General features: G+C 56.5%; 1 protein-coding gene across 1 annotated transcript; it reads left to right on the top strand.

The window, feature by feature from the left end:
• Window positions 1–1,162: 1,162 nt before the first annotated feature.
• On the top strand, window positions 1,163–8,627 carry ZP3 (zona pellucida glycoprotein 3). Its single transcript, XM_043561389.1, has 8 exons — window positions 1,163–1,590; window positions 3,447–3,565; window positions 5,301–5,404; window positions 5,481–5,658; window positions 5,750–5,867; window positions 7,718–7,809; window positions 7,936–8,072; window positions 8,393–8,627. The coding sequence occupies exons 1-8, from the start codon at window positions 1,285–1,287 to the stop codon at window positions 8,611–8,613; spliced, it is 1,275 nt and encodes a 424-aa protein (XP_043417324.1). The 5' UTR covers window positions 1,163–1,284; the 3' UTR covers window positions 8,614–8,627.
• The last annotated feature ends 3,077 nt before the right edge of the window (window positions 8,628–11,704 follow it).

The following is an 11,704-nucleotide window of genomic DNA, read 5'->3' as shown; positions in this document are numbered from 1 at the left end:
TTATATTTTCTTTAAAAAATGTATTTTTAGGGGCGCCTGGGTGGCGCAGTCGGTTAAGCGTCCGACTTCAGCCAGGTCACGATCTCGCGGTCCGTGAGTTCGAGCCCCGCGTCAGGCTCTGGGCTGATGGCTCGGAGCCTAGAGCCTGTTTCCGATTCTGTGTCTCCCTCTCTCTCTGCCCCTCCCCCGTTCATGCTCGGTCTCTCTCTGTCCCAAAAATAAATAAAGAAAAACGAAGAAAAAAAAATTTAAAAAATATATATTTTTAATGTTTACTTCTTTTGGGGGGGGGGGGGGAAGGGGCAGAGAGAGAGGGAGACACAGAATCCGAAGCAGGATCCAGGTTCTGAGCTGCCAGCTCAGAGCCCAACACAGGGCTCGAACCTAAAAACCGTGAGATCAAGACCTGAGCCGAAGTCGATGGCTCAACCGATTGAGCCACCCAGGCACCGCCTCCCTCTTTATTTTATTTTTAATTTTATTGGTTTTTGAGAGAGAGAGACAGAGCATGAGCCTCAGCACCTTCCATGGCCTCCCTTGCCCACACAGCAAAGTCTGGCATCTCAGCCAGACACTTTCATGTCTCCGCCCCACCCACCTCCCCAGCCCTCCCAACAGCCACTCTCCCTCCCAGGGATCCGAGGCTCCGGCAACTCTGAGTTCCTAGGCTTTTCTCCCAAGCCTCCCCTGTGCCCTCTCTTCACCTCTGTTCACCCAGCTGCCTCTGCCAGAACGGACCTCCCCTTCTATCACCCATAAAATTGGGCAAGAGCCCCTAAAATTACCTGGTCTTTTTTTTTTTTTTTTCCTGGTCTCTTAATGATGCTTCCTGTTCTCTCACTTGGAATAAGCTCCCTGCCACGCCCTGATCAGTTCTCCCGACCCTTCCAGCCATGAAGGCCTTTCTCCTGGTCTCCCCCATCGACCTGGGGCAGCTCTTAACTCCCTCGCAGGGCTGGCAAAAGGGTAGACACGTGGGCGTAGGGGCGGGGCAAGACGTGACTGAATAGGCTGCCAGCCCACGCTTCTCAGATTTAACTAGTATACAAATCACTTGGGAAGAGAGTAAAACACCAGATTCTGACTCGGTAGGTCTGGGGTGGGGCTGAGCGGCAGCAGTTCTAACAAGCTCCCAGGTGGTGCTGATGTTTCTAGATGGGGGACTAGCCCACTGATTGGTTGGGGAAGGGAAGCAGGTGGGAGCCCAGGTGCAAGTGGCATCATCCGGGGTATAAGACCACTGGGTGGTGGCTGTAGTTACCAGCGGGAGTGAGCGTAGGCGCCATGGGGCTGAGCTACGGGCTTTTCATCTGCTTTCTGCTTTGGGGAGGCACGGGGCTGTGCTATCCCCCAACCACCACGGAGGATAAGACCCACCCCTCGTTGCCATCAAGCCCCTCTGTGGTGGTAGAGTGTCGGCATGCCTGGCTGGTGGTCAACGTCAGCAAAAACCTTTTTGGTACTGGGAGGCTTGTGAGGCCTGCAGACCTCACCCTGGGTCCGGAGAACTGTGAGCCCCTGATCTCTGGGGACTCAGATGATATGGTCAGGTTTGAAGTCGAGCTGCACAAGTGTGGCAACAGCGTGCAGGTGAGACTTGGCCTTCTGGGCGGCGCTGGGGAGGGTGGATGCTGAGTGGATGTCCGGTGGGAGGTGGGGCTGGGCCAGATCCCTTTTATTGGGGGCAGGCTGAGGCCTGAAGCTGGGCATTGGTGACACCGGGCTGGGGTGGTTGAAAGCTCTTGCCTCTAGTGGCTGGAATCAGGTGGGGGTGGGGGGAGGGGGGCAGTGGAGTCCAGAGGTGGCAGTGAACTTTGGTCCAGATAGGGCATCCCCCACTCTGATTCCTGAGGATTTGTGAACCCCTGGAGAGCATCCAGGAGAGATGTGGCTGATTCGGGGGCTGTTCATGACCTGCGGGTGGCCCAGCATTTGCAGGAGCCCTAGGAACTTGTGGGGAAGAGGTAAAGCTCGAAGCAATCACAGGGGGGAAAAAAAACCCTAATGTTGGCCTCCCTCATTCATGTTTAATGCCTCGAAGCCTCGAACTAAAAGAGGGAGGGGGCGAAGGGCATCATAATCCCCTCTGTGTTGAAGATTTAAAGGCACAAACGGGGCAGTCCCAAGTGGGGGATAGGGAAGCTTAATGCGGGAGTCGGGTACAAACAAGGGAAGAGCTAAGTAATTCAGGCTTCAAGGAGGGGCTTCCAACAAAGCAGGGCTGGACTGGACACAGGATCCCTAGCTGGTCCACAATTTTCTGGACGGACTTCCTGGTACCCCACTGAGAGCCATCTTCTCTGTCCTCGGTCCCTGCTCCCGCCCACCAGGTCTTAGCTTGGCAAGGGCGGGTACAAGCTCAGCACCTGGAGCCCTCCTGGGACTCTGATCTTAGGTGCACCCCCCCACCCCCACCCCACCAGGGCTTGCCCCAAGGCCTTCTGGCACTTGCTTCCCCGGGAGAAGGGAGAGAGCCCAGAGAACTGCGGGAGTTATTTGAGGAATTATTCTAGTTGAGTAACCCTCAATCTTTGAGTATTGGAATCACCTGGGGAGCATTTAAAAATTCTGATTCCCACCGCCTATGCTAAATCAGACCCCAGAAGTGGGAGCCAGACGTCAGGATCTTTAAGGTCCCCAGGTGAGGCCGGTGAGCACAATCTGGCCACGCCTTTCTCCTGGGCAGGGTCTCCCAATCTTGCCGGACAATCACCTACGGCCGGGACCTGTGCTGTCTCCCAGGGCCACGATTGCTTTAACGCCCTGAAATTCTGAACTTCTGAACAAGGGGACCCACAAATTCTGCAGCTGGTCCATTTGGGGCCCTCACTAATAGCAAGCTAGGACTCTCCCCTGAAGATTGAGCGGTTAGGGGCCAGGCAGCCTCACTGTCCCCTTCTGGGTGGCCCACTGGAAGGTGCAGATTTCCCCAGTAGCACCTGCCTGGCTCTTCCTGCCTCGGGCAATCCCTGAACAGTTTCCCCTTCTGTGAAATGGGTGTGAGAATAAGTCTGAAGAGGACGGGCAACTTGAGTGTCCACTGCTGTGGCAACAAGTTAAAGTTCCTGGTACTTTCTGGCTTCTTCCGGGGGGCTTTTTGGTCCCAGACCTCAGCACCCCCCGAAGGAAGCTGTGTGTGGGGATGGGGGTGGCAGCCTGAGGGGGAGCCCGTGCCCAACACCCCTGGTCACTGGGCACTGCTTAGTGCCAGACATGGAGCTGATCCAGACCCCCTACGGGGGGTGTCAGGAGTCAAGGCTGAAAAAACGGAGGTTCCAAGGTGGTACATGTTCAGGCTTTCCCATGGGTCAGCCGTAGGTGAACTTTGGGTCCAGGGCCTGTGGTTCCTCCATCCCCAGTGGGCTGCCCCTCCCTGTACCCTCACATGGGTTGGCAAACCTAGGGCAGGTGATGCCGGTAGGGTCAACCCTGCCCCCTCCCTGCAGGTGACCGAAGATGCCCTGGTGTATAGCACCTTCCTGCTCCACAACCCCCGCCCCGTGGGAAACCTGTCCATCCTGAGGACCAACCGCGCGGAAGTTCCCATCGAGTGCCGCTACCCCAGGTCAGTGTGGGTTGGGGCCTGTCGCGGCCCCTCAGCGAGCACGTCGGCCTCCCGGCAGCATGACTGCGATAAGGCGGAGGTACTTAAGCCGTGGTCCCTGCTCCCTGTCCCAGCTGGGAGTGGGGAGCCCGTGGAGTCTCCTCTGAGCCTCCGGAATGCATCTGGGCCACAGCTGCCTCTCGGTGGAAGCTGCAGGCTGCCCAGCCCAGGCCTTGGAGTTCAGAGAGCCTCTGAGTAAAGCGAGAAGTTCTAGGCTCCTGTGATCCCTGCTTGCCCTTTGCCCAAGTCTTCCCCCAGTACCCGAGTGCAGGTTGCGGGAGCCCCTCAAGCCTTAGCCCTAAGGATGTGCCTGTGAACTTGGGCACTGAGGCATGAGGAGAGGGCGACTAGGCTCATAACGACAAGGCCACGATGGCGAGTCCTATGTGGCTGAGTCGAGTGCAGAGTGCATAGGCTTTAATCCTGCCCCTCCATCTGGGAGGAGGTCAGGAAGGTCCGTGCTGCTACCACAAGGGCAGGGGAGATGAGCCATGGCATAGGCCTGGGGAGGAGTCAAGGTAGAAGCTCCCAGAACAAGATCCTGGGAGGGTACATAAAGGGGCAGGTGGGGGTGAGACCCTCTGGGCAAGGCCACACAGTCACGCACACCAGGGAGGGCAGCGTGTCACTAATAGAGGCTGTAGCCCGGGGCCCCTTCAATAAGGGAGGGGGGAAAGATAGGTTCTAAAGGCCCAACAGATCCAGAGAAGGTGCTCAGGCTGGCACCTTAGCAGGCACCCCCTGCCCCCCCCCCAACCGCTGCTGCCACGGTGAACCTAACTGAATGGCAAGGATGGTCTCTGAACCCAGAAGGTCCTCTGGCCGCTGGTACAGGAGGCAGATGGAGTTGGGGAGACCAGCTGAGATGGGATGGAGGGAGTCCTGACCTGTGGCAGCAGGGGTGGAGGGGCAGGCTGGAGGGAGCTCAGCCCCTGACCGGGTAGGGTAGGGGAGACGGAGGAGCCAAGGGCAGGAAGGCTAGCTGCCCCCTCTCTGGCTAGAGAGGCCACAGCCCTCCTCGGACCACAGCTGTCTTGCTCCCGAAGGTCTCTGCCTGGGACAGACCTGAGAATGTTGGCTTGCCTGGCCCCACGGGGGTGGGCAGTGCAGGGGGCCTGCCACAGGCTGGGGTGCTCGGACTTCCAGATGCCCGAGGCGTGGTTCTCAGATGACCTAGCCTCTTCCGTGAGTCCCAGTGGGGTGACTCCCACTGCTTCCGAGGACCTTCCCGTCCTGGTCTAGGCTCAGACGGTCTCCGTGGCTTCTCAAGGACCGGAGGCCTAGCTGTATTTCTCTCTGAAGGACTGCACTAGATCTCAGCTCAAGAACGCTGAGGGGTGCAGGGAGGGAGGGCTGCCTCAGACCCAAAACCTGAGCCCTGATAAGCCCAGCTGGGTCTAAGGGCCAGACTCCTCACTCAGGTGTATCCCATTTTCGTGCCTCCGCCTGGGTCATGGCCGGAGGGCGGGGCCCACTCGCAGGTGTCGAGTTTGGGAGGGTCAAGGGGCAGGTTCAGACTTCAAGTGTCGGTTCAGCTGCCTTGGATTAGCTGCCTGGCTGGGCCACAGCTGAAGACTGGTGACACACACACACACACACACACACACGCCTCCTCCCCCCACCCCCCACTGAAGACTCCCCTGAAGCCAGATGGGGTGAGCTCGGGACAGGTGTGGGCAACTGCTCTTCTCCGTAGGCATAGCAACGTGAGCAGCGAGGCCATCCTGCCCACCTGGGTGCCCTTCAGGACCACAATGCTCTCAGAGGAGAAGCTGGCTTTCTCTCTGCGCCTGATGGAGGGTGAGCACAGGGGGATGGCGGAGGGGGGCTGCAGGGAGAGCTCTGGCGGTCTCTCACCCCTGGCTGTGCCTTTCAGAGGACTGGGGCTCCGAGAAGCAGTCCCCCACTTTCCAGTTGGGAGACATAGCCCACCTCCAGGCCGAAGTCCACACTGGCCGCCACATACCATTGCGACTGTTTGTGGACTACTGTGTGGCCACGCTGACACCAGACCAGAACGTCTCCCCTCATCACACCATCGTGGACTTCCACGGGTGAGGGCTGGGCCACCTCTGGGGGAGCCCTTGAAACATGACCTTTACCGCCTTAGCGCCTGACTCCGTTGTCTCCTCCTTCTCTTCAAAGCTGTCTCGTGGATGGTCTCTCTGATGCCTCTTCTGCCTTCAAAGCCCCCAGACCCAGGCCGGAGACTCTCCAGTTCACAGTAGACACGTTCCACTTTGCTAATGACCCCAGAAACATGGTAATAACCTTTAAAAAAAAAATCACTTTGGGACACCTGGCTGGCTCAGTTGGTAAAGCATGCAACTCTGATCCCAGGGTTGGTGTTAAAGCCCCACATTCTGAAGTTTGGAACAGCTGGTCAGGAAGTGATGAAAAATGCCTGTTACCGACTGACTCTATATTAACCCCCTGGAAAGATCACCTAATACCATATATTTTCACTTAATTGGGGTGGGGGCCTGGCATTACTTCTTGAACATGGTTATGGAAACCTTCATAGAATTTTACGGCAAATACCTACACACCTACCATCTAGAGCTCTATTAGACTGGTAGGTGAATGTGAGTGAAGTACTATCTGGTTTTACTTGGAAATCCTCAAGCTACTTAAGCTCCTTAGAGGACTCTAAGCAGCTGGGTTTGCAAGCCACTGAACCCGAGGCTCCTATGGCTGGGGGGGGGGGGCATTAAGGGGTGAGCACAGTGAATTTGTAGAAGATGATACTGAAGCTACCTGCCCCCACCCCCCGCAGTTCTGTTGAACAGGAAGTTTGATACAGACTGGCAGGTAGCAGGACAGGTATGAATTGAAGACATGTCCTATTGGTGACATGTCCTAAAGCTGATGGTAGGTCCTGGGGTGGGGGATAAAGGAGAGCAGACTGAGAGAGGGTCCTGGTCCCCAGATCAGTGACCTTGTGGGTCCTAGGGTAGAAGAGCCCAGTTGGGGTTGGGAATGCCGTTAACCTCAGAGGCGGTCTGGTGGAGGGGAGGGGGAGAAGTTTTCGTACGGGGGGTGGTTCTCAGCGCAGGAGCCACCAGAGCTGGGATCTGTACCTTGTCGGGGGAGGAGGCAGGGCAGGTGCCAGAGGACAGTGCTGAAGAATGAAAGGTGGCCTGACTTCTGGGAGCCTTCCCCTCAACGGTAGATAGGATGGTTTGGCCGCCTGTGGCCACGGCGGGTGTAAACCCTTATTTATGAGGATCAGGGAACCATTCTACGGTCACAGGCCCCAGTTAACATCAAAAAAATGTCCTGGGAGGGAGCTGAGGATAAAAGCAGTACTTCTCGGGGCGCCTGGGTGGCGCAGTCGGTTAAGCGTCCGACTTCAGCCAGGTCACGATCTCGCGGTCCGTGAGTTCGAGCCCCGCGTCGGGCTCTGGGCTGATGGCTCGGAGCCTGGAGCCTGTTTCCGATTCTGTGTCTCCCTCTCTCTCTGCCCCTCCCCCGTTCATGCTCTGTCTCTCTCTGTCCCAAAAATAAATAAAAAACGTTGAAAAAAAAATTAAAAAAACAAAAACAAAACAGTACTTCTCTGAAATAAGGATTCTAAGGGACTCTGAAGCCCTTCTCTGCTGGGGCAGATACAAGGCCAGTGGCCAGAAGTGCCTCCCGGCTCGTTGGAGTTTCTGGAGTGGCTTCCTTGCTGGTGTGCTCAGCCACTAGGTGGTGGCCAAGGCTGTGGCTTTGCTAAAGGCTTCAGAGAGAAGGTGGTAGAACTTCTATGCCCTTGTGGGGTTTGCAGGGGGTGTGAAGTGCACTACCTAGAGTATGAAAGGGACCTCTGCCTGGAGATCCCTCTGCCAAATGGGCCAGGGCTGACCTGAGCCCCAGTTTTGTCAAAATTTCCCCTACCCCAGGTGGCAGGGTAAGGCCATCGGACAGGGTTGGGGAAAGATGGCAGGGAATAAAGCTGGTGGGTTTTAGTCCTAGGGTCTGGTCTGCCACTCCCTCCAAAACCTTGGGCAAGTTCACCTCTGACCTTCCATCTGTGAAATGGAACTGAGGGTTAAGAGTTAAAGCATTGGCTTCCTGAAGTCACTGGTAGAGCCTAGACCTCCACCCTGTAACTGCTGCTCTTACTTCCAGATCTATATCACCTGCCATCTGAAAGTCACTCCAGCTAGCCGAGTCCCGGACCAGCTAAACAAAGCCTGTTCCTTCATCAAGTCTTCTAACAGGTGAGGCAACAGGTTAGATGTGGCTGGGGTAGAAAGCCTGCCCGGCTTCCCTGGTGTGTAGGTCATCAGCAAGCTGCTTCCTGCTGGCAACCTAGCCGTCCGATCTTTTCGTCTTCCTCTGCTCAGGTGGTTCCCAGTAGAAGGCCCTGCTGACATCTGTAACTGTTGTAACAAAGGTAACTGTGGCCTTCCGGGCCGCTCCTGGAGGCTGTCCCACCTAGACAGACCGCAGCACAAGATGGCTTCCCGAAATCGTAGGCATGGTATGGCTTAGGACTGCTGCGGGGCTATGGCTCTCCCCTCAGTATAGGGTAACTGCCTTACTGCAGAGGGACATTCCTCCTCTGTCCCCCATTCAAGGCTGCTCACCTCTGGGGCAATGCTGTTCATGGCCTTCCTAACATAGAAGCCTTGGGGTTAATAGGGGGCTCTAAACCCCCACACCAGTGTCAGCCGGGGGGTTCTGAGTAGGGCATAATGACAATTGTGGGGTGATAATGCAGCTGTTAGAATAAAACCTAGTTCAGTCTACTGGAACAGAGCAAAACCCTTTATCTGACCCCAGGTGTCCTGTATCTTTCAGTGACCGAAGAAGCGGATATCACCGTGGGGCCTCTGATCTTCCTGGGAAAGGCTGCCGATCGTGGTGTGGAGGGGTCGACCTCGCCTCACACCTCTGTGATGGTGGGCATAGGCCTGGCCACGGTGTTGTCCCTGACTCTGGCTACCATTGTCCTGGGTCTCGCCAGGAGGCATCACACTGCTTCCCGCCCTATGATCTGCCCTGTGTCTGCTTCCCAATAAAAGAAAAAAATGAGCTTTTTGGGTATAGCACAGTGATGTCAGATAGGGGTGAGCTGGAGGGGGGTGGCGACGGTACAAAAGTGTCACGGGCTCAAAGGAGCCCAACCCAACAAGGACTGTTGTACTAGTGTGGGGGTGATCTACCAGTGGAGAGGGCGGACTGATTTGTGAAGGCAAGCCTGCATTTTCCTGGCTTTGGGCAACGTGGCCTTCCTGGGGCAGGAGTTGGGGTGGGGGGTAGGGGCTCATCTTCCCTGGTGACAGTAATCCCATGCCTCCCAGGAGGCCAGGGTGTAAGCTGTTGGAGGCCAGGCCTCCTCCTGGGCTAGCAAAGGGTTTGTGTCTCTGGACCCCATGCATCTGAATTGGGTGTGGGGGCAGGGGCAGGCAGGAAAGGACTGAGTCTTCTAGGGGCAGCAGGCTAGAGGCCCAGAGGCCAGAGGTGACTAGGTCCAGGGCAGTGGTCTGGACAGTGGTCCCCTTGGGCCTGAAGCTGCTGTAAAGGAGAATGTCGTGGCGGGGGGGGGGGGGGGGGGGCTCTGGACAGGTCCCTGGTTTGGGGGTGGGCACCTCAGGAGGCCTGGGACTGCCTGAAGCTTCTTGTCACTGATGGGAGCTGTCTTGCTGCCTCTCTTGCTCCCAGGTAGAACTGCCCTCCTCTCCCAGGCCCTGGGAGTGTCCAGGAGGGAATGTGGCCCCTTGTCTGAGAGCTGTGGCTCTTGGCTGGTTCCATTTCCCCCCCCATCCCCCCCCCATTCCCCCCCATCCCCCCCCATTCCCCCCCCATCAGGCCTGGCTCGTTTTCCTGAGTGAAAATCACCTTCACCAGGACTCCCCACCTTGCCAGTTACCTGCTGTGAGCCTGAGGGTCCTCGTGGGCAAAATGGAGCTGGTACCTGTTGGGCAGGCCTGTTGGACATAAATCGATTGGAAGCAAAAGGAGCTGTGTGTCTCTGCAGCCTGGGGCCTGGCTGGGGGCAGGGGCTCAAGTGTGTTGATAGAGGCATAGAGGCAGTTGGCCAAAGTCTTGGGATTCTGGGTCTACTGAGAACAGGAAGCCCCTTGACCTTGGCTCTTGCCCCTCTAAGTGTGGCCTGTGAACACTATTAGCATCACCTGGGGATTTGCGGAAAGGCCAAGTTTTGGGTCCCATGCCAGACTGAATCTGCATTTTAAAATCTCCAGGTGATTCAAGTGCACCGGGCCGGGGGTTTGCATCCCGAAAGAATCCTTCTCCCCACCCCCTCCCCCAGCAGGTCAGAGTGGGCTGTGTGAGGAAGTAAAAGGCTGGAGGTAAGAGGGGTGGGCCTCCTGGAGCTGGTGACCCTGGAGCAAATCCTTCAAGAGCGGGCAGGCCCTAGCTGGACAAAACGGGATGTGGGTGTGGAGGGAAGAGAGAAAGGGAGAACACTTCTCCCTGGAGAAGGGAGGGCTTTGATGGTCTATGAGCCGTGGAGTAGAGAGGGAGGCCTCCTAGGGCCGCCAACAATGAAAAGGAGCCACTGCATGGAAGGTCGTGTCAGGAAGACCCATAGGGACAGAGACTGGCTGGAGGCAGAGAAAGGACCAGCCTGGCTCCCCGCCACTGCTGCCTTGGCAGGCCACTTCATCTGTAACATGCACCGTGAGCGGAGTGGCATCCGGGCTCAGGCAGCAGGACTTGGGCCAGAGGGCCTGTGCCCCGTCCCACGCAGCTTGACTCCTCACTGAGCATGTTTCCTCCTCTGCGGCATCGTCCCCTTTCAGGAGGTTTGAGTTCTCAACTTCAGCGTTCCTGGGAGGGGTAATGTGTTACTTGGGGCCCAGTACAGGGGTTCAGAACAAGCTCCTCCCCCCTGCAAAGTGTGCTGCTTTGCCTGTAGCTCACGATCACCTCTGTGCCCATCAGGATCCAACAGTTCAAGAGAAATTTTTGCCCCCTTAACTACCTAGAAGAATTGAAGTTGGGCGTCTTTCCCACAATGGGGTTCTTACCAGAGCTAAATCTTCTCTAAGTGATCCATCTGTGGGGGGGTGAGGGGGTGGGGGTGGGGAGGCGCACACATTCACTCTTCCTGGTCTGTGAATCGCCTTCTGTGCCTTTGAAGCCCCAGGCTCTCATCCCTTTTGGTTCAGGAGGGCATATGTACTTCCTTTTAACTTTGGGAACCCCATATTTGTGAGAGATTCGCACAAGCAAAATTAAACCTGCTGTTCTGTTAATCTGTTTCCTGTCAACTTTTAGCCTAACCAACGTGAGTTCGCTCCTCGGAGAGCCAAGGAGATCATAGGGAATGGCTTCCAAAGCAGTGACTCCCTGAGAGAGACGGCGAATGGGTCCCTTCTGTTTAGGGTTAGGATGGCTATTTAGACAGGGAGGCCTAGGTAGAGGTGGGCGTGATGCATGTGCCTTAAGGAAACCCGCCTGTAGAGACCTTGTATGTTACATAAATGAGGCTGAGGCTCCTCCCTGGGGGAGGGTTTTAGTATTCTAATGAGGTAAACTTAAAGGTGGGTCATTCCAGAGCCCACTCTGTGGTCCATCTGCCCCGGTGCAAGTCAAGTTTAGCTCAAAAGGTCTGGGTGGTCTGGGAGGCCTTGTCAGGGCCTTCGCCATCCCCTGAGGAGTGGTTTCGGATTTCATTTGCCTGAGTTTAGAAATAAGCTGGAAAGAAGAGTTTAGGGGAAGATGTAAGACAGGTTAATGGGTACAAGCAGGTAGGCAGCAACTGTGGAGTCTTGAGGTCTAGCTGGTGACCAACTTAATTCTTAGACTGGTCAGAAAAACCTGTGGAAGACGACGCTTTTCCCTCCCCAACACCAGCAGGTGTTCGGACAGAACCACACTCTGAGCTCCAGCTGCTTCCACAACCCCCGGGGGGACTGTCCATCCGCTACTTGCCCTCCTGTTTCTGGGGCTTGCAACATCCTGGGAAGTCCTCTCCAACTTCCGCTGTCCTTGGGAACAGGAAGTGGTTGTAGCTGGTGTGAGGAGGAAGTGTGAGGAGCAGGTCAGCTCCAGCCAGTTCCAGATGGGCCTCATCTCTCCGGGTGCCACCGAGAGGCGGCCTCCAGCACTGAGATCCGAGGGCCCTGCCTCCAGTCTCCACTG

This window comes from Prionailurus bengalensis, chromosome E3, assembly GCF_016509475.1.
Source record: "Prionailurus bengalensis isolate Pbe53 chromosome E3, Fcat_Pben_1.1_paternal_pri, whole genome shotgun sequence".
Lineage (NCBI taxonomy): Eukaryota > Metazoa > Chordata > Mammalia > Carnivora > Felidae > Prionailurus > Prionailurus bengalensis.
Note: the sequence above shows the minus strand (reverse complement) of the source record. Positions and strands in the feature narration are given on the sequence as shown.